The sequence below is a fragment of the Trichoplusia ni genome, chromosome 15 (assembly GCF_003590095.1).
Source record: "Trichoplusia ni isolate ovarian cell line Hi5 chromosome 15, tn1, whole genome shotgun sequence".
Taxonomy (NCBI): Eukaryota; Metazoa; Arthropoda; class Insecta; order Lepidoptera; family Noctuidae; genus Trichoplusia; species Trichoplusia ni.
In genome coordinates this window covers 10,107,016-10,134,941 of record NC_039492.1, presented here as the reverse complement: position 1 = coordinate 10,134,941, position 27,926 = coordinate 10,107,016, and the positions used below count along the sequence as shown (strand labels likewise).

The 27,926-nt window shown below is 37.8% G+C and overlaps 2 protein-coding genes and 1 long non-coding RNA gene across 6 annotated transcripts; 2 read left to right on the top strand and 1 right to left on the bottom strand.

The window, feature by feature from the left end:
• The first annotated feature begins 12,457 nt into the window (after positions 1 to 12,457).
• LOC113500987 (zinc finger protein 1) lies at positions 12,458 to 27,524 on the top strand. 3 transcript variants are annotated; one of them, XM_026881946.1, is made up of 4 exons: positions 12,458 to 12,615; positions 21,753 to 21,943; positions 22,158 to 24,192; positions 24,280 to 27,524. In XM_026881946.1, the coding sequence occupies exons 1-4, from the start codon at positions 12,519 to 12,521 to the stop codon at positions 24,471 to 24,473; spliced, it is 2,517 nt and encodes an 838-aa protein (XP_026737747.1). In that variant the 5' UTR covers positions 12,458 to 12,518; the 3' UTR covers positions 24,474 to 27,524. The 3 variants fall into 3 exon arrangements, with proteins under 3 accessions (XP_026737747.1, XP_026737746.1, XP_026737745.1); XM_026881945.1 differs by having other exon boundaries at positions 12,522 to 12,951; positions 21,753 to 21,925; XM_026881944.1 differs by having other exon boundaries at positions 12,522 to 12,951.
• Positions 13,859 to 17,710, top strand: LOC113500989 (piggyBac transposable element-derived protein 4-like). 2 transcript variants are annotated; one of them, XM_026881947.1, is made up of 5 exons: positions 13,859 to 14,161; positions 14,994 to 15,467; positions 15,556 to 15,621; positions 15,712 to 15,798; positions 15,939 to 17,710. In XM_026881947.1, the coding sequence occupies exons 3-5, from the start codon at positions 15,559 to 15,561 to the stop codon at positions 17,652 to 17,654; spliced, it is 1,866 nt and encodes a 621-aa protein (XP_026737748.1). In that variant the 5' UTR covers positions 13,859 to 14,161; positions 14,994 to 15,467; positions 15,556 to 15,558; the 3' UTR covers positions 17,655 to 17,710. The 2 variants fall into 2 exon arrangements, with proteins under 2 accessions (XP_026737748.1, XP_026737749.1); XM_026881948.1 differs by lacking the exon at positions 14,994 to 15,467.
• LOC113500990 lies at positions 18,798 to 21,798 on the bottom strand. The gene is made up of 2 exons (XR_003401247.1): positions 21,735 to 21,798; positions 18,798 to 20,245 (listed from the first exon to the last, which is right to left on the bottom strand). It is a non-coding gene; the product is annotated as an uncharacterized LOC113500990 (long non-coding RNA).
• Positions 27,525 to 27,926: the final 402 nt, after the last annotated feature.

The following is a 27,926-nucleotide window of genomic DNA, read 5'->3' as shown; positions in this document are numbered from 1 at the left end:
GTTCATTTAGGTTCAGACCTTAATGAAGCAGAACAATAGAATAGTCTGCTATACGTAGTATGCTTGACGACCTCCGTGGTCGAGTGGCGTACGCACCGGTTTCAAGGTGTCGCTAGCTCTGAGGTCCCGGGTTCGATCCCCGGTCGGTTCAATGTAAAAATTCACATTTCTACATTGTTTCGGGTCTGGGTGTTTGTGGTACCTTCGTTGTATCTGAATTCCATAACACAAGTGCTTTAGCAACTTACTTTGGATTCAGAACAATGAATGTGATGTTGTCCGCATTTATAAAAAAAAAAAAAAATGACCTAAAATCTCAAATCTTATGCTATTCTTTTAGTTATTGTAGAGACTGCTCAAACCCAGGTTATTATGGTTAGGTTAATAACTTCACCAGAACAATTCGGGTTTCAGCCTTCAGGCTACTTGTTAAATAACAAGAGTCATTGGCAATATCCATAGTTCTCTTTTAATTCTCTACGAGTAGTTGTGACGGACGGTTAGTGAGCAGACATGTTTATGCGGCCGCCGCGGTGAAGTAGGAGTACTGTTTGAAAACTTATTAAAGTGGGACACTAATTAGCCGAACTCATTATCATAATCAACACAACACACGTTACTCTGCAGCAGTTATTTCAGCTACAGGGAATTTAATTATTTCAGCGTTAACAAGGACACGTTATGACCGTACTATTTTTACTTTAAATTACTTACAGGTTTTATTGAATAAGTTCTCACTTCATGCTAAAATGAATTAATAATTATTGATTGATTAAAACACAATATTTGACGTTATTGTTATTATAAAATCAGCCACAATCATTATATAATATCGGAAGGTTACCTAGATGACTTGCGTGGGATACGGTCGGTTGTTCCGTGGCTGGTTGACCATCAATGTCGCAACGAGTTTCTGCGCGCTTCTGAAGACTCGCCACCAGCTGGTGTATAATTTTACAATTTTGACCGTCGTTACCTGTACTTTGAAGCTTGGCACTCTGACAATCAGTCTTACTAAGGGGTATGTTTTTGCCCAGGTAATTGGGTTGAAGAGATCTGATAAGCAGTCGCAAATCTTTGTAAAATATTGGTAGGTACTTACCTGAATCCGGTTAGACTGGAAACCGACCCCAACATAGGAAAAGCTAGGCTTATAATAATGATGTGTTTTGGGTAAATAAAGTCCACAAATCCTATACTTATTCTCATCTCAGGATCTTCTCGACGGATATTGAAAATTCGTTTAATAATAGAAGCGTTTTCTGCGAGTGACATACATAGGGTACCCAGTAAATGCTGCTCAACAAAATGAGCACGGACCAGCTAGTTCATATAATGATGTACATAATTCACAAATGCATTTACGTAGAGCGGTTAATGTTGTTATTATGACACAAATGTGACTTATTTTTATTACTTTACTAAATGTAACATTATCCACCTAAATACAAATGAGACTCTTCGAGATCATCACAGGACGCGAATGACGCTAGCCGGGGAAATACGCAAACATGTTTGTTACAAATGAAGTTGTAATAGGTGCTGTGAAGGTTAACATAACAGCTTTCTTCATCTTCTAGCCGCCTTCAAAACTAAGTCGCATCACATAAACGATTTGGTAACGGAGCTTTCAACGATTAACCAGTGATATAACAATTCAGTCTTGTTGGGATCTTTTCAGACAGACAATACAAAGTGCCTAAATTACGTCCTTGATGAACCATCGATCTGGTGTTAATATCATATGTTAACTTAGAACAATGCCTCAAGTCGTCATACTGACTATCTTTAATTATGCCGTAAGTACATCTGTTTTAAGCAATAAACGCAAATAGTTAATTTTAATCGATGTCTGTTTACTTATTTCATTATCTACTCCTTTCCAATATCTGATTATACAATTCACGAGGGATATGAATATTTATGTAGTAAATTCATTTCACCAAGTTTTCACTATTATTGTGAGATAACTACAAAAATTTACACTGAATATGGTCAGCATTAACATTATAATTCATACATAGTTTTTTTGAACAAACCTCCCTGGTGGTCAAACTCCAAATGTCTTATATAGGGATGGTGTTTCATGCCAATACGAGATAAAGTATGTACTAAAGGGATAACAAGCTTGGCTTCTTAGCTCCTTAATATCTACACTGCGAAGCTTACTTAATTGGTACTAAATTCAACATAAGCGCAATTATTAAAAAAATGAGTTGACTTAAATATCGCCTAGACCATCGCATCGACACCACCTAAGAACGAGCAGTAAACAAGAAACACATGACGCAGTCCACTTCCTACAAAACAGGCTGAAGTGCGATATCGTCCAAAACACGAGAATAATAACAACAAACGTCAAGAGTGTAAGGTTAACGGCTTGTAGTGCGTGTTATTTAGTGGAACCTTGTAGAAACGGGGCCGCGGCGGTGGTGGCGCGGAGGAGCAGGCAGCGAGCCCGCGGCGCGATACCGAGGTCGGCGGGAGCGCGCGATAGCGGACTTACCTCGTCGCGGTGTGAGGCTCTGACGTCAATCCGTACCCTATTTGTATGTATTATCTGAGCGATAGCGGTGGCGGAGGTGAAGGATCGCGCTCATACGCAACGTTCACGTGTTGTCGATCACATCGCGGTATTCTGCGAAGATGAGATAACTTGATTGATTGCTCTTTGTTCGCCGCGATTGTTATGCGATGCGCTAAGTGGGCCGATCCCGGTGATGGGACTTCTAACTCCGCTCGTTTATTTTGTGTTATTATGGTAATACAACTGCAAGCTCAACAACAATTCGTTAAATTAAAGAATCAAGCAAGCTATTACCATTTTTACTTAAGGATCAAAGCACTCTTTGACACAAATCAAACGAGACTGAGTCTCAACTCAATAAGGTTGTCGTTTTATAACGGAGTACCTACGGCTATCGACACCTAAATCAGATAAGATATGCCAAATCGTAAGGTAACCGGGATATGGGGCAAATTTAACTTTAATTTTACTTGGATGACAGATAAAGGGCAGGTGATAGTAGTTTGCTAACCACCAAACTCTAATTATTTGAAATCTTTCCAGAAGTCGGTCACAAGTAAACACCATAAAATGTATTGTGCGTAATTAATGACATATCGAGTGCGTCATCATCACCTTATTGTTCTAATGCCGGGTACCTAATAAGGGAAGAGGTAATATCACGCTATCTGCTTGTAAGCAACTTTGTGTAAGCGTTAAAAACATAATAAGGTGTGCATATTTGTCTACATTCTATCTTGCTATCTTCGAGTAATAACATGTGTATGTTTTCCAAAAGATGAAAACTATCAAAATAATTCACCATGGCACCGAACACCACCGAAGAGTTACCAACAGAGCGGGTTCCAGCTGCACGCACAAGCTACGGCTATCAACTAACCGAGATACCGATTAATCTGGGTTATTGCACTGGTCACTGGTAGCAATCTGAAAACATCCAGCAAATTCTTGGCGTGGATGAACCGGTGACGTGTCAATATATTATTATCAATCATAATCTCCAGTAAGGTGGCTATGCGTCGAAGGTATCGCACACCAGTGACAGGTTCAGTTCCCCGTTGGCACAGTTGGCGGCGCTCCAGCGCACTCTCCTCTACCACTATAATATATTGGTTGTAATGCTCACTAACGGTAACCCAACAATAAAATATATTACCCGTAAGCACATCTTTATCTACTACAACATACATACTCTACAAGCCACAGCAACATTAAACAAATCCGTGCGACGCATAAAGAACTATGCTTATTATCATCATACGTCGTCGCCAAAGACGTAAATACAAATAATAGCGAACCTATTCGGTGTGAGATAACTGTATTTATCGAAATTATCGTAAGTTTAGTACAAAACTCAGAAGTAGGTAGAGCATCCGGACAAAACAATTCACGACAAGTAGGTTAAAGAAAAGGAAAAATCTTCATTTTTAATTTAACTTGGTCTAGCTTCTCGTAAATTTCAATGAAAATAAAAAGCTTGTATGCGAATCCACACACCACGCCAAATTCAGCGTCCATTAGTTTTCACCGAGAAAAGGAAATGCAAAAGGAAAACACACGCAGAACACTTACGAGAGGAGCGAAGTGAGCCACGGACAGCGACGCGGGGGACTACTGGAATATAAACCTGGACTTATATCGCATTAGTAGCCAACGTCTTACTGTAAAGAAATAACTTGAACCAAACGGAACAAAGTGACGAACAATAAAATAATTCAGGCAGGAATGCAAATAGTAACAAAATATGCCTATAAATATACATACCTATCATCTGTGATTAATCGACCTCGCACCAGCTCTACTGGAGGTAGAGCCGCCGTAGTCGGTTAAAAAAAATGTTTGTACATAACTTTGACAATGGGTCGTTACAACCTAAACTAACAAAGATGGCATGACACAAATGTTCAATTATAATTAAATTCTGTTTATGTAAAGCCAGCAATGTAATTCTAAAACCGAGCAAAGACAACACGCGAAGGCTTGGAGATGAAGCAATAGGCCGTAGAGGGCATAGGCCGTAGCGGCACATTGGCAAGTGGCATGGTAATGACGGCGGGGCGACAAGCGGCGGAAACCTGCCGCAATAAAGGTTCGCATCGGCGCATTGTTTTTATTGCGCCGGAAGCGAGTCGCGCCAGCGCGCCGCCCGCGCCCCGCCCGCGCCCGCGACACTACCTCATCTACTTACAACTGGTTGCTGCCATTATTATATTTTTAGCGATTATATTATCAGTTGCTAGTTTACTTCCCATTTCATATGTTAACTAACAACGGTACCCACACGATTAGTAATATTTGAAAATTATATTTATTAGGTATATCTACTCGCAAAACGCTAATAAATCCAAATGTGCCGACACAGTCGCCATTGTGAAGCAAACGTTGTGATACCCCTTGCATATACGTTAAGCTTAATAAATCCCTAAGCGAGATATATTTTGTTAGTTATCCGTATTCGATATTTTTTGTGACTAAAACCAACGGTCGCACAGCAGTTGCATGGGTATGTCACATAATAATGTCAGGCGGAAGATGTAGCTCGTTCCTTGTAATTGCGCACCTCGATGGGTGCTTTCGAGAAAAGCTGTGAGTTCCGCGTCAGAGCGCGGCGCGCGCGGTGCCGGTCTGCAGCGGCGTGACTACATCATTTTCCATGGTTAAGTAAACTAACAGTTGCTTACCTATTCTACACCTACTAAGTATACAACAATAATTGTCAACAACATTACAGAATTTCCAGATTTCCAACAAATTATCCTACCTAACAACTACTATAAATAACATGATCATTAGGATATCCGGTAAAAACATCCAATTTACCTTAATTTACAGATAAATAACTCATTACCGTTCCGCACGATAAGGATAATTGTTAAAATAAATGTAGAGGCAAAAGTGAATAGCAGATTAGGTTTAAATGTAGGTTAAATAAAAGTAGCAACAATTGAGATAGGGATTAGGAAAGTAGGGGCATGCAGGTGAGGCCGGGGCAGCGCCTACTGCCGGAGAAACGAGGGAAGTCAATCGAAGTGACCACTGAAACAATACCACTTCTGACTCTACATACACTGTTCATACGAGAATCTATTAAACAAGACTATTCATAAACTCACTGGATATAATATTACGAACAGTTATATTTTAATATACTATTATTAATAGGTTGTTAATTAAGGCGTATCCGCTGCTCACCTGGCGGCACGCGCACTTCCTCTGTTGACGGACGCGTTCCTTTCCTTCCTCATAGTTAATTATATTTGCCTCTAACTGTTCGTAATGACATCACCTGGAAATAATTACATTTATAAATAGTGTGGGTATTTACTATAATATGTTATTATAGTTAGTTATAAAAATATATTGGAGCGAATAATACTTACTCGTAATTATAAATTATTGTGAAAACCTTAAAGTTATCAGTTAATATACCTTAGTTAAGCAATATAAAAAATAGACTAATAACTTCCGCGAGGTCATGCATTTTTATCAAAATTGGTCAAGTGCTTGAGAGTAAAAGACCACAAAGATCTAATAACAAACACTCGCATTTATTAGTATAAATTGTTTAAAACAGCTATGCATGTATATTAAGTCGCAATAAATTCCGATGTTATTAAATATACAGCATAATGAGTGGCTTTGTTTGTAGGTGTACCGGGTAGGTGTCCCGACCTCAGTGCGCAGCATTTCAGCCACGTCACGGCAGAGGCGGCCGGAGACGCACTTTATAATTAATTAAATAATAACAATAGTTAGCGAGGGACGTCGCTTTTTACGACAAGTGTACACTCAAACAATGGAGACGCATAAAACTTTCGCCGAGCCATTGTGCGCTCTGATGTGAGAATAATGTTACATCAAATTAGTAGTGGCAAAAATACTGCGCCCTACTCAAGGGGGAGTACAACAACTAGGCTGATGCGAAACAAAGCCCACAGTTATAAGGAATTACTTACGCTGTGTTAACTGTCGTTCTACAACGCAGCACTCGCGAATCGAAGCTTGCATTATAACTAAAACATCACTTCATATGAATACTTAGTTGAATTCAAACCCAGGAAAAACGTCTCGTCCCATCGCATGCGCTCCATACATCCCATACATCCCGGCCACTTGTTAATGTACTACTATTTACGCTACGCTTGTAAATGATTTTCGATTATAACACGTACATACATTTTATCTCTAAAATTAAAATTAGGTGACAAATATAGGTACATCGTGAGACACGACAGCACAACACTAATCAACGACGAGGAAGTTTGTTTGAACACGAATATCATTTTAGAGACCAATGTATGTAAATCGATCATAAACTACAACATCATTAAATCATTCGAAATTTATCGAGTCTGACTGTAGTATCATAAGGTAATCCCGTCATCCTTACGATGTTGAGTACTTACCTAAGTAACTTAAAAAATAAGTAAGTAAATCCTATTAGTACTCGGATAGTGCTGTTTTTGTGCCCAGCTTATTGCCACATGGTTTGCTAATGCTTTTCAATCTCATTAAATGTGTCTCTGCCATACCTTACAAACAACAGATTTACAGCTTTCGCATCCTCTCATTATCATCTCAAGTACAAAGGCTATTACTTTGACACTTCTAACAAAACACAACGCTTCCTGTCAGACCATCTGGCGACATCTTCTAGGGCCAACTTCTTTACGTCGAGACAAGTCAATTTAAACCTTATTTGAAGGGCTTAAGGAAGGTAATGTTGGTAAAGCGAGCATAATGTTGTTTAGGACAAAGCAGGCAATAGTTAGAACAATTAGTGTTTGTTTGGTGGATCCGAGACGTGCCTGGTGCGGCCAGGGGTCGGCTGGCCGCCACATGGCCGCCCGGCCGCGACACGGCACGCCGCGCACAATGCTAGCACAACTATACGTAGTGTTTTATCAAACAATCGATGCTCACGGGGCCCAAGACACAGACTAGCAAGAGGTTACAAAGCCACACTAGTTTCAAAACGGCATGTCTGTACAGATATACAAGCATCCAATAGGGGTTATGGTTTTCCGAAATAAATTGTTATATTTTATCTGTACTTTTTCTCATCACAATTCCTTTTTTTCAGTTCAACGGTACACCTACATATACTAGGAGGCTTATTCATTCTTCGAATCACGACCGTTAGATGTTATCTTGATCGTTCATGACAGTTAGCAGTAGTTATATGAGGTTCGAAATAAATGACAGAGTGTATATAATCAGCTAGTTCGGTGTTTGTGGTGATCCTGTGCATGTGTCAACACTTTCGTCTCACGTCGTCGTCGCCAGATTAGAGAGCGGCGGAGGAGATAACCTCGGACCTCGGGACGCTCGGTAAGCTGATTACACTGTTTTTATTCCGTACCGTATTGTTTATCACCACTCAAAACTGTTTGCTGATAGGTTTCAAAGGATATAATGCTATTACTGATAAGATTTGATTGACGTTATGGATGCTCAGAATTTAGTTTTAAATAATTGTTGATGTCGATGCTTTTTACACTCTGTTGTTTTTATGTACTGATAAATTTGTCATATGTCATGTGAAAGCAGATAATAAAAAAATAAAAGACTCCCTCGAAAAAATTCTCGTTGAACTCAGTACGTAGTATCTTGCCAAGCAATTGAGCTGTTGAGGTCAACATTTTACTTCCAGTTAGCTTAAAGACTTATTATTTAGAATTACGAATTTAGAACTGGCTATCAACATTTATCGCTCTTTGTGATCAATAACTATACATTTCCGAACAGGAGCTTTACATTGCGGGTCATTGCAAAGACCACATTACTCATAAACTATAATTCCCACACAATACAAACAAAATCCCACAGCATCCTAAAATCCGTTACAATCGACAATAGCGGAACTAATAATAGGTGAGCACGTATGCGGGCATCGGAAACGTATCGCGAGCCTGCTATCGGCTCATTATCGACACAGATCGCGGCAGTCGATACCGCGCGGCAGAGCGCTGCCCAAACTGGCAATTTAGCCACGGCTCCGGTACGGCGCCCGCAGCTGCCGCGCAACAATATCGCTACCTCGTTACCGCTCTGCGCTCTACAACTTCAATACTTCCAATCTCATACAAATAAAATTATGTCGTTATCGTGCCCGAGCCTTGTTATTACTTGAGAAACACGTATACGTAGAGCAGCGCCGACACCCTGTTTGTAGAGTTCAATTTTTGACAAGCGGCCGCCAGCCGACATAAATAGGTATGTAAATAATTTAGGATACTTTACATGAGAACGAATTTTATAAACGCAAACACTAGATTTAGTGTTGAAGTAATTTTTAATCAATCAACTTACTACCCATCAAATTCTGACAATATTGAATTATTTGAGGTTCCAACAATTACCTTAGTCTATTTTTTACATCAATGTTTTATATTTGTGCAATCTCGTGATGACTCTGTTCCATGACATAGGTGTGATCGCGTCGCTGGATTGAGCCAAATAGCATGAATAAATCCGAATATTATTGTTAACGATCAATTCGATGCAACACATTCGTGTGACAGCGCCACGATACTGCCATTAGTATTAGAATCTATATCGATGTCGATGAAAACATAACAGTCGACGTGACAAGCGGATGTCCGAGAACATCATTAGTAAACGACCCTCCGCACTCCCTAAACTGACATTTTACTAACCTGACTATTAAAAAGGTCTCTTCTAAGTTTTTTTTTCGGTTTGACACTTGTATATAATCCTAGTAATAACAATTGTGTACATAGTGTCGTTTGTTTGACAGCAAGAATAATACTGTCATAGTATCGGTGTAGCTGTAAAACAGTAAAGTTACCTGTGCGAGCGGCGCCTGCTGGCGGCCAGATGTGCGCAGGCGCGGCTCTCTCCCACGGCGCACCTACTGCCGTGAGACAATACACACACTACCTAGTCTGCATCACTTCTACTATCACACTGAAACTCACTCGGATCGTTGTTTCTAGTAAAAAGTCGCCAAACTCAAAGGCAGCAACTATTAGAAACTAATTCATGATATGCACTCTCTAATCCTCGAAACTATGTCTTACTGTGTGCTTTTCCCTTTAGACGTGTTGTGGTATAATACTCAAAAGCTTCATCTCAAAATGTTATTAATGTCCTTCATATCCTAGTAGCTCTAAACAAACAACTTGTTTATATTGAGCGCAAACAAATTGATAAAAGCAATCCACTCGAACGCATCCATTAGGGCACCAAGAAAACGTTATCAATGTGCATACGCAGTGGTTACCCTACGCGATACAACGTGGATTTGAATGCAAAAGGTTAAAATGACACATGTTTTTATTTAAAGGTATCAAGCGTGTGTTACGAATGAAATAAAACATGTGTAGTTTTATTGAGTGTTTTGGCATGCTTCCGCGTTTTCTCTTGGTGGTTCTGAAATGTGTTCACCGATCGAGATCTGAATGTCACGTTGTTAGGAGTGGGTATACCGCAAGTCAGTGCTGCGGGGTTGAGACGCGACCACACGTAGAGGCCCCACACAGTCCTGCGCCGCTCAGCACACGTGCAGCGAGGACCGTCCATTGTAAGCTCTCACTATACACCTTTTGTAATCAGACTTTACTTAACCTCGAATATATTATCCTCACGCGTGCTATTGAACAAAACAACAATTCAAATTAAACTTTTAAAAATTGACGTCGTGAAGGATGGTAAACTCTTTGCTAAGTTCCCGAATGGATCTACTTTTTTTTTGTAAAATTTAGTTAAGATGCTAAATTATCTGTAACTCAACAAGATCAAAATAATGCAACAAATAAAACTCCTGCAAAAAGACAAACAAGTAAATCTTCAAAAAATTATGTTAACATTTGTCTAAAAGTATAGCTAACAACGAGGTCACCGCTCCGGATCTATAATATCACACGATGGTGTGCTACACTGCCCACGCCACTAGATTCTTGCACTGCTGTTGCCCACTATCCGTCTTATCGTGGAGGTATCACAGAGAGCCCATCTCGAGAGCGGTGACTAGTTTTCCGGCAACTTTAATAAAGCTAACTTAACAAATTCGAATCAATAGTGAGATTATACTAGATCGACATTCTTCATCAGTGATATGCAATAGTTCTACATATTCTTCGGGTCGATATATTTTACAATAATTTAATATTCTTACCAAGGTTTCTGTATATTGGATCTGCGTTAAAAGAGAGCAGGTTTAAACCCTTGCAAAATAATAAATTCCGACCACTGAAGAAACGAACGTAACTTGTTTAAAGGACGATTTTTCAAACGCCAGATAACTTTTATTCAACGAATATATTTGACGTTTTGACAGATTTTGTATAGAAAATATGTCAAACAGCCATATTTATTAGTCAGACAAAAGTTATCTGACGATTGAAAAATCGGACCTAAGTTGTATTGCGATTACAGAAAGACGAACAAGTAATTAGAACGCAATGTAAAGCGAGTCTCCAGCATCAATAAAACAAAGCGTGGGACAAAGCGGTAGGTGTGGTATTGTGCGGAGGCGGCGCGCGCGCACGTGGCGCACACGTGGACCACAAGGTGCTATTGTCTTTGTTACCTAACCCGCTTTTGTCCTGCAAGTTTAAACCGTAAAACAATTATTTTAAAGCTCTATTTAGTATTTAAAGTCGTCGCAACGAGGTAAATTATGAGGGTACCATCTACAAAAAATAACAGCGGGCCATATTTTAGTAACGTAAAACAATAATATCATTTACAAAAATGGTGTGTCAAATAGAGGGCAATATTATGTCGGAGTTGTAAGTTTTCCAATATTAATTGAGTGATATCTCCTTCATAACATGGGGTTATACCTTTATAATCTGTAAGTAGCTTAACGGAGAGTTAATAACTACTCCATGACACCTAGTAGAGTAATTGGCTTATCAGCGATACAGTGATATGCTATAAAGATGGAAATAATGAACAATGTGCATTTATGACTTAAATGAATGTCCTTAACAAAACTGTCGAGTCTTGAATATACAGCACCTCATTGTAAACAATCGACTCTCCCCATTAACTCGTCTATAATTAGGCGAACAATAACATGCTACTTACCACATGTTTTTACAGAAAACAAATCATTAAGAGCTCCACTACTAGTAACAATAATAAAGCTAGTCTACTACCTATTAATCAAGTAGTCGAGTCATTATAATAATGGTTATTGAAGTTTGCTTCAATATTGATAGATGTTGAACCAGTGGAAGCTCGTAATTTTTTTAATTATTAAAATAAATCGTCCTTAGCTCTTTTAGTCATCATGGTATGATACTAGTTTCAGCTATACTATACCAACGTACTGTATGTTAGCAGCAATGTTTCCGTTAGACCTGTGTGCCACTGCTAACGCCATCTAGTGACCGAAAGCGGAACTAAAAATGCAACACTGGGCAGTTACAGAAACCAGTCTCTACAATCAATATAATATACGAAAACATACTTCTAAATATATTTTTTGTATAAGTATTATTATATACTACTTTGAAATACAACTTTCTTCAAGTATTTGGACTCTCTTCTATTTATTTCCCTTTATTTTTTCCTTTCGTTCTTGCTCTACATTACCATAAAGAGTTTCTGAGGCATTCAAGTATAATTTTACCTATGAAATTAACCAAACTTACCAATAAGTTGGATAGAGACAGGTAGATACTTTTAGAAGGTGGAGCGTAGAGCATGTAAATAAACAACACAATGATTGGAGCCGCAGCCATAGGTGCAGGCTGTAAAAAGCGGTGGTCATTATAATGCGAAGGTGTTATATCGGTGGTGTATCGTTATTAGAGTCGTGGTGAGACACGGCTCAGCAGTCGCAGTCGGTAGTCGGCTCTACTAATTAAGTATAGGTGGGGGGAGGTCGCGGGAGGTGAGCGGGCGCGCGGAGCGGGGTGCGGGGGGCGCGGGCGCGCAGGGCGGGGCGAGAGGCGGGCCGGCATCATTCCGCCGCGCGCCGCGCCGCCAAGAGCACGTCAGTCCGCGCGCGCGGGCCATGGTCGCGAGAACCGATGAGAGCATGTTCGGGTGCTATGGTGACAGCTACTCGTACCGCCTGTGGAGCCTGGCCAACGTGTGGGGCGCCTGCCGATGTGAGTAGCGCGCCGCCAGCCACCTGCAGTGCACGTGCACCCCCTGTACTGAAACTAGGACTTTTACCGCTGACGTCAGCGGAGGCTGTGAAATCTCGGTGTAGTACGACGTAGATAGGAATCCGACGCCGCCGCGAAGTGCTTATCGCGTTGTTAGATAGCCCGTGGTCGCGGTTAGTGAGGTGTGAGAACAGAGGTGTCGCTCGATGAAAGTGCAGAGCCCGTTAATGGGAGTTGGCGGTTGGTACGAATGCTTGGCGGCCGGTTGGCTTGCGGACATGAGGAGTAAGCAGGTCCCCACGTCCACCACCTCGGCCAGGCGGCTCGCGGCCTTAAGTAAGCTTCCTTTCTTTTTGTTTTATTTGCATTTTACTTCTTTATGTATCGCCCTTATTATTTGAATTTCTTCACAAGTTATTTTATTTTCATTCTACATTTTTAAACTATTCCTAAAAGATAATACGTTCACAAGTATACTCTGGGAAAAAAATATTTATATTCAACTTTTGATATTAATCGACGAAGTGACAACAAATACAAACAAACTTCGTAACTTTATAATCCTGCGACAGTTTATTTTTGATAATAAAAAAGTGTAATATCTGCAGGTGTGATATGGCAAAATTATAACCATCACCTCTGAAACATTAAAAATAGAAACTAGAACACGTCTTCATTAGAAATAACCTTCGTGTTCGGTAGTCTCCCCTAGTCTCCCTCGGGATATAATTCATCCACTTGAAAATCGGGAACAGGTACACAGACTTGAAAGAAAGTTTCGTTTGTCGAGGGGAACCCCGCTCGCTTTCACCGTCTTAAATCGTAAATGATTATGTTGTTTTAATTCATTTGCTTTTTTCTGTCTTACTTTTTATTTTATTCCTTCTCTTTGAGTGCCGCCTGTCTGGAGTGGATAAAATAATAGGGACGTTTGATGCATTCGGACGACCTACAATGCGTAATATTTTATCTGCGAGTTTGAGGAAAGCGGATGAATAAATTAGTAAAAAAATATTTTATTACTGTTCTCCGCCAAATGCTCTGATGCACGATTGTATTTTTGATCGCGTTTTATGGAAAAAGCAACAGAATACAAGTGTCCAGAGAATCTCTAACAATACTTTAAGTTAATTTAAATATACTCACTGTAAACGTATAATAAACATTAATCACGTCTCAGATAAGTTTAGCAAATAGGATTAGATTCACAGAACAGCAGGTTTACTACAGATAAGAACTTCAGAACCTTTCGTGTGTTTTAGACGTGGATCCACGTTCGAAAAATCTTTACCCTCGTGTGCCTAAGCGTGGATCCACGTCCAAAACTAACAAACTTTTTAAATGCGATTTTGTTCTCTATTCTTTGGACTTTTGGGTAAATTTTTTTTTGCAACGAAAACGTACTGAATGAATCTGTCACGGGCGGCCATTAGACTGAATGGATTTCGTCATGGGAATGGGATCGACAAGTAAAAACAAGTGCATTCTGGTGACACGTGCGACCGGTGAAATTCCTTTTGTGTGATTCTCACGAAAATAAACAACTGTAAGTATTCTTGTCTATTTTGCTTTTGTTTATATTATGTAGAACATAAAACAATTGAAAATAAATGTATTATTAACTTGATTTGTGATATTTCTACGATCAAATCTCTCGCGATGTTTTTTCTGTCAATGTTTTGATTTTCTTATCGATTTATATTTGCATCTATCTTAAAAAAATGTCGTTATTATATATCATTATAAAGGAAATTTCATTAACTTTCGAATTGCATAAAGGTTTTAGTACATTTTTTATCAGAATATGAAAAATAATTGACATTTTCTAAGGTCATGCAAAATGCACGCACACATTCTCATAATAGGGCTTGCATTTACGTGACGCAGATGACGCAATCGAATGGCGTCATGTTACGTCAGTCTTGATGTTTTTGTACAGTATGTTGTTTTGTTTGAATCCATTGATATATTGAACTATATATTATAATTGCAGTGTAAACTGTATATAGCGACAATGAAATAAATTGCGCATTTTATGGCGTTATTGACACTTGTTATTAAATAAATGGAATGAGATGGAATGGAATGAAACGAGATGAAAAAAAACAATATTATTTTACTATTTCAATATTTTTTACTAATAAACGATACTATACATGCTCATGATATAAAAAAAAAAAAAATAACTGGTGTTGTTAATCGATTTCGCTCACGTAAAACTACTAGCGTTTCATATGGTTTCGTCCAAGTTTTCGTAACTATTTTTCTGCACACGGTTTTTCTCGCGTATCTATCTTAACTTTATAATATTATAAAAGCGAAAGCAATAAATATCAGAAAGTATCAATAAGTCATTAGTGGTTTTCTCTTCTTTTTAGGAATTCATCATGGTTGTGGTCCTGGATCTTGACCGGTTTTTGCATAAACGCGACTATATTTCTTGCTATAAAGGAGAGTGTATGTGGCCATGGGAGGAAACCCATTTCTTGCGGGAAAATATTTGTCATATTTGCCACACGGAAGTTAATAACTCCATAAGGCACTTCCGTGTCATCATGAGTAGAAATACAATTCGTCGGCTTCTACTATCAAATTTTTTCTGGTGCAAATGTGGTTATAGTGTATATGATCACTATCCCCCAGACGAATGTTGCTCATAAATTCTTAATTTTAATTTGATTCTTTTTTTAAATTCATTGATCAGATCATTCCAAGAAGAATATGTTTTTATTTTCAAAAATAAAATTGATTTCTTAATCAAATTAACTCATTTTCTCTACGTGGACACAAGAAGGTACTAGGCAAGATCTACGTCGTCCAATAAACTATTAAATGGCATAATTGACTAACTGGTACAGATTTTTTTTTTTATTTCTTTCATTCTGTCATCATTGAAATAAATAAATAAATAAAAAACTAATCTATCCTAAATAACCGTAGGTAATGGAGCCAGACCGAATTATTGACGACGTCGGGCTTCCCGAAGCCAGCACTTCAAAAAGTGTGGTATGCTGCTAATAAATATTTGTATCAAATATTTTTGTTAATCAGGGAATTCTAACAAGTAAATATTTTTTTCAATTTTCATCTTTGTAGGGTACCGGAAGACATTTTCCCGATGACGACGATTATGATTGGCAGCCTAATCAAAGGCCTCATGACCTTGATATGTCTTATTCCGAGGTAGATATTTAACAATTTTTTTTTACTTTTTATTTTTAGAGTTTTGCACGCATTCTCCCTCTGATTAATTATAAATGAATATGATTATATTTGTCACATTATCAAAAAGAATTATCATAAATGGCAATTTACTCTTGTAGATACTCAGTGGGCCATTAGGCGAGGAGCTAAGAGTGGATTCGGGCAGTGAGGAAGAGGAGGAACCTATGTCGCTGGAGGAGCTTCGAGCTATCCTGGAAGAGACAGCCGAAGATGTTGAGGAAGATCCCGAAGAACACGAGAGGCTGTCTGAATCTTTCAATTGGTCAAGCGATTATAGTACATTTAGAGGTCAACCGGAAGTTTATTCCCAGGCAGGCGAGCGAGGTCCCAATATTAAGGAAACAGATCCTCTGAAGCTATTCACTCATGTTTGGGATCACGATATAATGAACAGTATTGTGGCACAGACCAACGAGTATGCCTGGCAAACGATAGCGCAAGCATCCGAGTTACCGGACGGTATCTCGGCGCATTCTCGATTAAATGATTGGGTAGAAACCACTACTGATGAGCTGTACAAGCTCTTTGCGGTGATGATTTTTATGTCGCTGATGGTCGCAGGACGTGTGAGTGAATACTGGAGCACGGGTACCCTGGCCATGCCAGGTTTTCGTAAACTTATGAGTATAAAACGGTACTGGCTACTCATGCGTTTCCTGCACTTTGTCGATAACAATACTATCAGTGTTCATGGTTCCGATCGTAAAGTTGCTAAGATACAACCCATCATTGACCATTGTAATAAAAAGTTTAATAGCATGTACACGCCTCGCAGAGAAATAAGCATTGACGAATCGTTGCTGCTTTTTAAAGGACGCTTGAGTTGGATTCAGTGTATCCGTACAAAAGCAGCACGGTTTGGTATCAAATTTTATGAACTTTGCGAGGCGGTTACAGGCTATTTGCTCAAATTTGAGGTTTACACGGGAAAAAAATATCCACAGACAGGGGACTCTGCGGAGGACTCCTTGTATGGCTTTACGAGCGCAAGTGCGAAAGTGGTGCTAAGGCTCATGCAAAGATTCCTCAACAAAGGTCACTGTCTTGTAATGGATAACTTTTATAATTCAGTTACTTTGACACGATTTTTAAAGTTGAATAAGACCGATGTCATCGGAACTCTGAACAGGCGAAGAATGGGGACACCGAGGGACATACAAATTCTCAACGAAAGGAAACTTCAAAAAGCAGCAGTGGTAAGTAGACACTGTGGTGACGTATCTGTCTTATCCTGGAAAGACGTTAAATTAGTAACCACAGTGTCGACTTACCACAATGCGGACATGTTGCCTGGAAGAAGAGCAGGACAACAAATATTGAAGCCTGTGGTTGTGCACGACTACAATAAGTACATGGGCGGTGTAGATTTAAAAGATCAAATGCTGTCCATGTACTTAATGGAACGCAAAAGGGGGATGAAATGGTACTTGAAAGTGTTCAAACGGCTAATAAATGTTAGCATTTTGAACATTTTTATCATACATCGCGAGAACAGCACAAATCCCCTCAGCCACAGGCAATTCAGATATAAATTGGCGGAGCAACTGGCTCAGAAATACCCAAATTTGACCTTATCTCGGCTAATAAATCCTCCTGCTCTTCTCCGCTTAGATGGTGATAATCACTTTCCAATCTATGCAGATTCTTTAGAAGATCGAGCGGGGAGCAAAAGAAACAAAATTAAAAGAAACCGCTGCGTTCGTTGCTCCTTAAAAAAAATACGGAAAGAAGTTAACACCGTTTGCCAGAAGTGTCAGAAGTTCCTTTGTCTCGGTCAATGTTGGATTGAATACCACACTCTCGAAAATTTATAAAATTTTGTCGCTAATGTAGGTATAACTAACATCGTGCCACAAAAAAACCCGACTACGGAAAAAAGCATCTGAAAAGTATGAAACAAGAATATATTCCAGAATCAACGAAATACGGTAGTGAGCATCTCCAGGTTATGGCCGTAGTCGCATGCCATTGTAAGCACTTAAATAAGCACGCATAAATCATAACGGCATGCGAATACGGCCATAACCTGGAGATGCTCACTATACCGTATTTCGTTGATTCTGGAATATATTCTTGTTTCATACTTTTCAGATGCTTTTTTCCGTAGTCGGGTTTTAGTTTTTATAACTTTTATTTTTATTTTTCTCTTTTTGGTGGCTTGTGACAATTACTCAAACTTCACGTTCAGGACAAATACCGTGTCTAGAGCATTTCCAAATAATACGGTCAACACACAAGAGATGGCGCTAGCAGGTCGAACAATTTCTAATTATTCAATCTTTGCTATTTTATTTTTTATTTATTTTAAGTAATATTTGTAATGCCAAATGGTATTTCAATACTCATTGAATCAAAACTAATGCAAGTACGTTATTTGTGAAGAAATCAATTTATTTAGTGCAACTTTTTCTGTCTCATCGGCTTTTTTTTTAAAGTAGCCTATTTTTTATAGAAAAAACTAGCCTATGACACTCCTGGTGTTAAGACGAATCAATCGACACCTCATTTGTCAAAATCTGATGAGTACTTTTTGAGCTACGGTCTAACAACCGATTCAGATACATACATACATACATAGGGTGTCAAACTCATTACCCTTCCTTTTTCCGTAAAGTGGTCATTTTTATTCTATGGTTATTGTCATTATTTAGAAAATTATCCTTTTCCTAGAAATTTTTCCTTTATTTTTATTGTCTTTTTAAGTATTTTTGTTTCCATTGCTTCAATTATAAATTTTGCAAGATCAGATTTTGAATAGAAGGAGGCGACGTAAATTATAATTGATCTTGAAAAATTCAGAAGGAATGGAAACGAAAAGATTTAAAAAGACAATAAAAAGAAAAAAGAAAGGAAATTTTTTTAGATTAAAATAAACCAATTAATTTTTTTTTATTTGTAACTAATTATAAGGAACAACTTTTAATGTTTGTTAATAATTTAATAAATAAAAAGATACAATTTTGTACACGTTTTTTATTTCTAATCCAGCATTAAAGATTTTTCAACAATCAAAAATAAACATCCTGTATCACCGGTCTATGTTATGGCGCGAAATTTAAAATGCTTACACACACATACAAAGGAACGCTCGCCGCTTCCTCGCGCCATTTCATTTCGGCCGTGCATACGACGGTAATTATTACGAGCGTGGGTCAATCACACGAAAGGTTCATAAACCAAAAATGTAGAGTCGATTAAAGTATTTAAAAAACAGATTCAACAGTACTCCTTCGCAGCGAGCAGTAATTTTAGGACCAAATTAATTTTAAAATTATTAATACCTCTTTTATCGAGAGTCGCTTTGTAAATTAACTGTCAATCATTTAAGTGGTATTGCCATACCTTGTCGATAACTTCATGACTCACGTCTCTGGCTAATTCAGCCGATTTCATTTTTAATTCTATATTGTATTTTCTACTTTGCTACTCTATGTCGCTATCAAATGCTTAATTTCGGAATGCACGAAGTTGTAATGAGTGTCTTTGCTACAGCTAATATAAACGGATAACGAATTATTGAATAACTTGTATTTTTTAACTCTACATACACACGTTATAATATAAGCAAGATTTATAATAATATATATGTGTTCTAACGAGACTGGAGCCAAGTCGGTGTTGATGACATAGCCTGGATCCCGCTTAACATTACCTTGTTCTAATTCTACATTACCTACTGAGGAATAATCTATTATCTCAGTTGAGTAGTTTAATAGAGCCTTGAACAGTGTCCGAGTAACTCCTGAGCAGAATGCTGCTTTGTATTTTATACCTGTTTTCGCATTATTTTTATCGACCTTATCGTTATCATAATTAGTAACATTATGAATAGTAAACCGGGTATGTTATTATTTAATGTATCTTATTAACATTTAGTATATTTAGGATTGGAAGCGAATACACAATTTTCAATACTAGTATCCAGTGCCTTGGATTAGAATTTGTTCAGAATTATTCAAATAATAATTGCGTAAAATATTATTATAAGTACCTGCTGTATGTCCACATTAGGTACAACGATCACGGCATAGGTATAAATATATTTTATTATCTGAACTTCAGAGTAATCTGTGCGTATTTAATAATACCTAATAATTACTGGACTAATATTTAGCAAATATTATGAGAACGGAAGTACATATATTATAATGTAAATCGCCATGTCATATAACAAGGTACAGATGCGCTACGGCTACAATGCGATATAATAACCGAACAAATAGCTCGTGTCTAAACAGTTCAATAATAATTCTTTCAACGGGCAATTACAATTCTGAGCGAGAGGCTACAACATGGTGGCTGCAGTCGGACAGGCGGAGTTTTTTCTTGGAGTAAAGCAAACACTTGGGCGCTCCGCCGCCCGCCGACACAGGTGCGACCAATCACCGGAGCGCGCGCTTGTGTGCTGCGATCAACAATCAAACTCTTATCTGTTGGGCTCACGGCGCTCGGCGAGTGTGCGAGTGTGCGTGCCTCTGATAATTGTTATTTGTTGTAGCAGCAATAGGAAGCGCGTTGCGTTCGTGTGCGTGCATGTAGGTTTTTTATCAGTGGTTAACGGACGCACTCTGCCCGTGCGCACAGATTACTGAACCACCGATAGTGCTGTGTGTAGGTGTACGTCCGTTTCACCTAATAAACGATATAAATTAAATGTACTTAACAAGCTGCTCAAAATCTTTTTAAATTGAATAAAAGACATCTAATACAATACAACATAAAGCTAGTCACATATTTAACTTAAACTAAACTTAAAAAATTATTAACGCCGATCGATTTGATAAGTTAAAAAAAAATAGCGAAACTATTAACAATAATATCTCATTTACCAACTTAAATCTATGAATGGGAGGGTCTTATTTTAACATACAGTATTTCAACGCAACGCTCAGCGCCATCTAGTAGAGAGTAGCAATACTACAAATCTTTACAATTTGGGAACCGTTGCGACTACTATTTAAGACACGCTTATAAAAAAAGTGAAATGTCAAATAATTCACAAACATTCTCTGTATCCATCCAAAATTAATTTGACAACGTTTAGTGAACATAAATTAGGCAATGTTAAAATTTTGCGGTTTCATGTTATAGGCGTTTGTAGGCATTTCAACATGATAACAGTCAAAGTGATGGTGCTTGTTAGGACTTGAGCCTAAACATAAGGACGAATTAAATTTAGATTTGTGTTAGAGATGCTCAATTTAGTCACTAGGTACTGCATTGGCCCGCTGAAGTGATAGGTTACATTTATTAGAAGAGCAGGTAGTCATGTGCGGTATATGGTGTTAGTCATATTTCCTAAAATTCAATACCGGTGTCCCAACAGCAGATTACAACGTATGGATGTGGAGGACACGGCCAACGCTCGGCCGCACTAATTAATACGTCGCCCCGTTGTTTTGCTCTTTATTATATTTGATTTACGGCGCACACTCGCCGTAGCCGCTTTTAAAAACGATATTACACTGGAATAACGGCCATATTACCGAAATAACCGCCTCAAAATTGAATTGTAGCTGCCATATTTGTTTTTATAAAGCTAACATCGCCGTAAAGGTGTCCGCAATCATTTTAATTGTTAACAACACGGATTATTGTTTATTTCGAAATGGGGTTTACGATGGTAGCGTTATTATACTAAGGTATATATAATTTTACCGGCAATACTTTTGCCGGCATCACACATGCTATACTGTAACACTTTATCAAGAATTCCTATGTGAAGTGTATTTCTTGTGAGCTCTTTTCTTTAGTATGTCAGTTTTTCGATTAACTTTTTGTTGGTTTTACCAGTTTTCTACATACATACATATTAGCAATAAACAAAAAAGAATTGTAGCTAATAAAAATTAAATAATTGCATATAATTGATGAACTATGAATTAGAAACTTACCGAAATTTAATTGTGCAGTCCGCCCGCTGGCCAGCGGTGGGTCGGAGAGCAAGCCGTCTGAAGAAGAAGAAGAGCGGGGCGGCTCTCCCCTCGGGCCCGGCGGCCCCTTCTCGTGCAGCCAGTGCCGCGGTGCCTACCCCACGCGCGAGCAGCTCGAGCGCCACGAGACCCTGCACGCGCCCAACACACAGGTGGATACAGTCAAATATGTCAGTGCCCATTGTATTACATAACGACCAAACATTGTCACTCACTAGATAATAAGCAAATGGATGCTGTTTAATCCACCCAAGTTATTTTGTCATATTATAATTTTACTTGGACATGATAATTATAAATACTAAAATAATAAACAAGGCACTAAGGGTAGGTAAAAGACCCAACTTTATCCTAAACTAAACGTGTCTTTTTCCTTTTTCACAGTCATGCAAGATTTGCCACAAGAGTTTTGCAAACGTGTACAGACTGCAGCGCCACATGATAAGCCATGACGAAAGCGCACTGCTTCGCAAGTTTAAATGCAATGATTGCGACAAAGCATTTAAGTTTAAACACCATCTTAAGGAGCACTTGCGGATACACAGTGGAGAAAAACCTTTCGAATGTGCAAATTGCGGAAAAAAGTTTTCCCATTCTGGTTCTTATTCCAGTCACATGACTTCTAAGAAATGTCTCGTTATGAACCTTAAAATGGGAAGAATAAAACCTAATAATCCTGCATTAAACCCAGAGCGGAGCCCTTCAAGGAAGAGGACGAACGCTATGGTCGCTTCTCAGTTGAATAATAATATTTCACCGAATGGCAACTCATTTCTTCCCATGCCTGCTGCGTTTTTTGCATCAATGTCTTCGCAAGAAAATAATTTTCATCGTCCGCCACTGGGGCAGCCTGGAATTCCTTTCTACATGCCACCCGGTATGCCTATGAGCCCAGCCAGTGGTATAGCTCCTTACAGTATACCCACATCCCTTAGCCAGTTCCTAGAGCAACTAGCTTCTTCTCAATATCAACAGAGAAAGATAGAGAATCCTGTTAGTCCAAAGCGTAGTAGCCCTCAGCTGGGTGATCCAGAGGATCTAATTGAAGAAGTGACAGAAGAAGATGATAAACGATCAGAAGGAAGCGCAGAATTAGTTATGGACATCGAGGATGAAGAAGCCGTGTCTATAAAAAAAGAAAAAGAGGACAGAGAGGACGCGAGATCTCCCTCCCATAACTTCGATTCTGTCCCTTTAAATAACAATGCCGAAAACCATTCCGGTTTCAATTCCATATTAGAATCGGTGAGCGCATCTGTGACTAAACATTTCTTCAGGACCAATATGGAAAAGCTTTCGCCAGTTTCAGGCAATATTTGTCCGAGCATAGAGTCACCACCTACTTCTCATGTAGTTGTCAAGGAAGAGCCAGATGACACACATCGATGTTTGAAATGCAACTTAACTTTTAATTGTAAAAGTGACCTATTAGACCACGAAAAGATGCTTTGTGGAAATGTATTTAGAAAACACGAGGGATTGGCAGCTCAGGTCGCCGAAACGGTAGCTCTTAATAGATTAGAAGCTGAAATGCGCGCTTCTATACAAAGTGGTGTAAGTGCAAGTGAAGACGAAGACTTTAATAGAGAGGATCGGGACGATAAAATATCAATACACGATAATGATAGAAAAATCAGAGTGCGTACAGCACTCAGCGAAGAACAACAAACTGTATTAAAGGAGCATTACCAATTAAATCCCCGACCAAATCGGGAAGAATTCAAACGAATAGCTCAGCAGATTGGCCTTGATAACAGGGTGGTACAAGTTTGGTTCCAAAATAATAGAGCTCGAGAAAGAAGAATGACGCAATCTTTGACTGCATCAGACCAACCTTTAGATTTATCTACAAAAAAGTCTAATCAGTCGGTGACGTCGAGTCCTTCGCCATCGCCACCGTGCAGCATTTCTGTGACACATTCCGACTCTGAAGAAGCAGTTAACCTAAGTCAGAAATCTTCCCGTAGTACAACACCTCATCGCACGAACTATCTGAATACTTACCCACATTCCAATTGTTCTTCCTCGTCTTTTACCGATTTTCGATTGTCACCTTCGCCGGGAGAGAATATTAATGGGCAGAAACGATTGCTACCACAAAAGTTACATGTCAATCCAATAGTACCAATGGACAAACTCCTTCAATACAACGATATGGTAAACGCGCGATCTCCCGTACTAAACATGCACCTGACAAGTGACATCAACCGTCAAACTTCAAGTCCATCATACGAGAGAGCACCGTGGGATGAGATCCAAGCGCCCAACGATATCGAAGATGAAGCAACAGTACTTAAGAAGAGTAAACTTAAACAGGGAGTAGAATACAAGGAGGGCGAAGGCCAATTTGTATGCGACCAATGTGACAAAACCTTTGTGAAGCAAAGCTCCCTAGCAAGACATAAATACGAGCACTCAGGTCAGTAAATAACATTTTTAACACGAATCTAATCTGTCTTTCCAATTGGTCACCATTTTAAGATTTTAATTTGTACATTATTTTCAGGTCAACGTCCTTACAAGTGTGTAGAATGCCCGAAAGCTTTCAAACACAAACATCATCTAACCGAACACAAACGGCTGCACACCGGAGAAAAGCCCTTCCAGTGCTGCAAGTGCTTTAAGAAATTCTCCCATTCAGGATCGTACAGCCAACATATGAATCACAGGTTCGCCATTTGCAAGCCCTACAGGGATTAGATTGCAACTCGTTTCGATTGGAACAAAATTTGGTTTAGCTTTTGTTAAAAAAATAAATATTCTAGTGCACTCGTTAAATTACAAAAGAGCACCAAGATCTAAAGAGGTTCGTGTTGACTGCTTTGAATTTTATCGGTACGCCAATTGTAAATATACTGAAGTTTAACTACAATAATTAATATATGATATTTTCAATACTCTAATTAGCAAGATTACTGATACTAAGTAATGGACTAAAGATGGAAATTCTGAATTCAACTCGTGTTATTGAACATTCATATGCTCATCGATATTAAAGTATTCATTGCCCGGTATTTTTGTTTCCAACTTAATTAAGGTCATTGCTCAAGATCATATTTTATACTGTAGAACATACTTAATTTGGAATAACTATTTATAATATTGATTGCCAAATATCCTCCAAAAGTGCCATAAACTAAGCCAAAAACTTTTAAACAGGTAGTAGGTATATTTTATATTATTTAATCATACCAAACGGTCAGTACCTGTAGCATAATACTCCAACAAATAACGATTGTTTTATTATTTTTTATAATGTAATGGACTAAAATCGATTAAGCTTTAATAATATTATAAAAATGAGTCGTCGTTGTTAAAACATTATTTTATGGTCCTGGTTAAGTGCAACTATTAAGATTACCTTATTTACGCTTGGTTTGATGGTCAAGCAAATTGTGAACAATGTATATTTATAAACGGTATTTTTGGATCCTTTCCTACCTTTGTAGTAGAATTGGCGTTATTGATTCTTTTATAATAAAGCCTGAAGTGTTTATGTTGTATTACACAATGGACAATTTGATAATTATTGAAACATAAATGAATGTATAATATACAAATGCCAGCCATACATATATAAAATTAAAGCGAAAGTATTGTGCGCAGTAGCACACTAACGTAAAGGTTATATGTGTATCTAGTGTGTTCCGTTACGAGGTAACAAGTTATCAGTGCTACTGGCTTGGTTCTCGGTCTTAACTACAAGAGACTCGGTCTTGTCTACATAAGAGATCCGCTTTTGAACTGAACATCATCAACGTTCACGCTACTTGTTGAACATCGCATCTCTCACCGCACTTCATGATCCGCAGCTACGACAGGAGTAGGGTAATGCAACCAACAAGTGACGAGTTGAGCTCATTTCTAAGATAAAACATTATAATTAAGAATTCCAAGATCCGTATATGAATGGAAATATACTCTGTTATTAAAACATATAAAATTTAATAAGTATAAGCTTCTCGTATTGTATTATTAAGTGTTTAGATAGATTAAATCTTAATTAAGTTTAAAGCATTCCATAATACTCCTATGGGATCTCTGCTGTGTTTAAAAAACTCTTTGAATTAGTCGAAAGATTACCATTGAATAAGTTGTAAATATAATAATGTACATATTAAGAATTTATGTGTAAATATGATCGCTTTATTACTCGATAAACATACATTTGTGAAATTGTGCGGTGTCCAGGCTGCAGTGTAGCACAATGAATATGGTGACAATAAAACATCTGTTTATTGAACGCAATAGGATAAAATAACTTTTGAACATAACGTATAGCGTAGGATCGATACTTGTGTAACGTTGAAAATATATTTAATATAACGACAAACTTCAAGTATGCAAATAACTCGCAAAATCATTTTATGCTAAATAATAGCCACGAGTACACACACATGGGTACATTCAATTTATTGGTAAATGTACTTAATTTGATACGTAGTGTTAAGTACATACTATTTCACAAATTCATGCTCACTTATCATTTGATACTAAAACTAATCAATTTTATCTCATTGTTTATCACAGCAGTATATTAGATCAGAAAGTTCCTAAGCAAAAAATACAATAAGAGATACCTAAATGATTATTTCTATTCTATATTTTATAAATTTAATATAAGTAGATAAATTAATTTTAAAGGTTTCTGAGCAACGAATTACATAAATTATTACAAGCAGTATATACCTCATTCATCTAGTGTACGTTAGGTATCATGCACACAGTATTCAAAACATTTGTCGCAACTGAATTTCATTGTCATTAACAATATATTACCAAATTAAAACACAGACCAGAGAATACGTATATGGAGTGTAGTGCCTTACAGCATTCCAATCAATGACTAATTGAAAAAAAAAGAGATTTTATACCCGTACTGAAGATATTTACAGCACGAGAGGTTATGTCAGCTTCATTCCGAATCCGGTTGGTTGGGCTCCATCTACCTAATATAATCTAGTCTGTGATTTCAATGTTCCATATAAAAAACAACAGTATTCAACTTGTGTTTTTTTAATAAAAACTTTTACAACTCAATCCAAAGTTATCTGAATAGTTGTATTATGTACCTATAACTAATATTAAACTATTGTAGGTAATCGGAATAAGCGATCCTGTTTGAGTAACATACTCGACATTATTATATTTTTATTATTTAATTTAGTTTTAAGCAATTCCAGATTGGGAGCGGTGGGCTAGACAAACCAAAGATTACTTATGTGTATAGCATGGCGTGGAAAACTGTACAATATAAATAACCCGTCATTTTAGGTTTAGATTAGTTTAAGTTGTGCCAAATATTAATTTTAAGGCTTCAAATTTAGGTTTTATATGAAAATTTTATTTTTACATAAAAAGGCATGATGTACTATATTATAACAGATTTTGTTACTTGTGCAATATAAATCTTGCATATTATGGTATTTCCTTCTTTACGAATGTGTATAGTTGAAAACACAATATTATACATATAATTAGGTGTAACATTTAGCCAATGTGAATTCCTATTGCCATATTTGTCTTTGTTGTATTTTGTAAGATGTGTGATTAGACATGGACGGTGGGACAGCAAGTGCTGTATTATTGTTAAAATAAGTAAACTTTAGATTGTTAAACTTACCTATAGATTAACATGTGTTAAAATATTGCCTATATAAATTATAGTAATTCATTTTACTTGATATTATAATGTATATTGAATTTATGAACATTAAAAATATATATATTGACAATTCAATGCAAACCGCAGATTTATTTTTCAAACCCTATGCATTGTTAAAAGCTTGAATAAGAAGTACGTACTTATGTACCAAAGTACTTTACTAAGTACTTATAAATAAATAAATAAATGCGGACAACATCACATACATTGTTCTGAACCCAAAGTAAGTTGCTGAAGCACTTGTGTTATGGAATTCAGATACAACGAAGGTACCACAAACACCCAGACCCGAGACAATGTAGAAATGTTAATTTTTACATTGACCCGACCGGGGATCGAACCCGGGACCTCAGAGCTAGCGACACCTTGAAACCGGTGCGTACGCCACTTGACCACGGAGGTCGTCAACTTAACTTAAAAATATCAAGAATTGTATTATGATATATTTTACATAACTTTTATTTTTATACACATTAACCTTTTTTTAA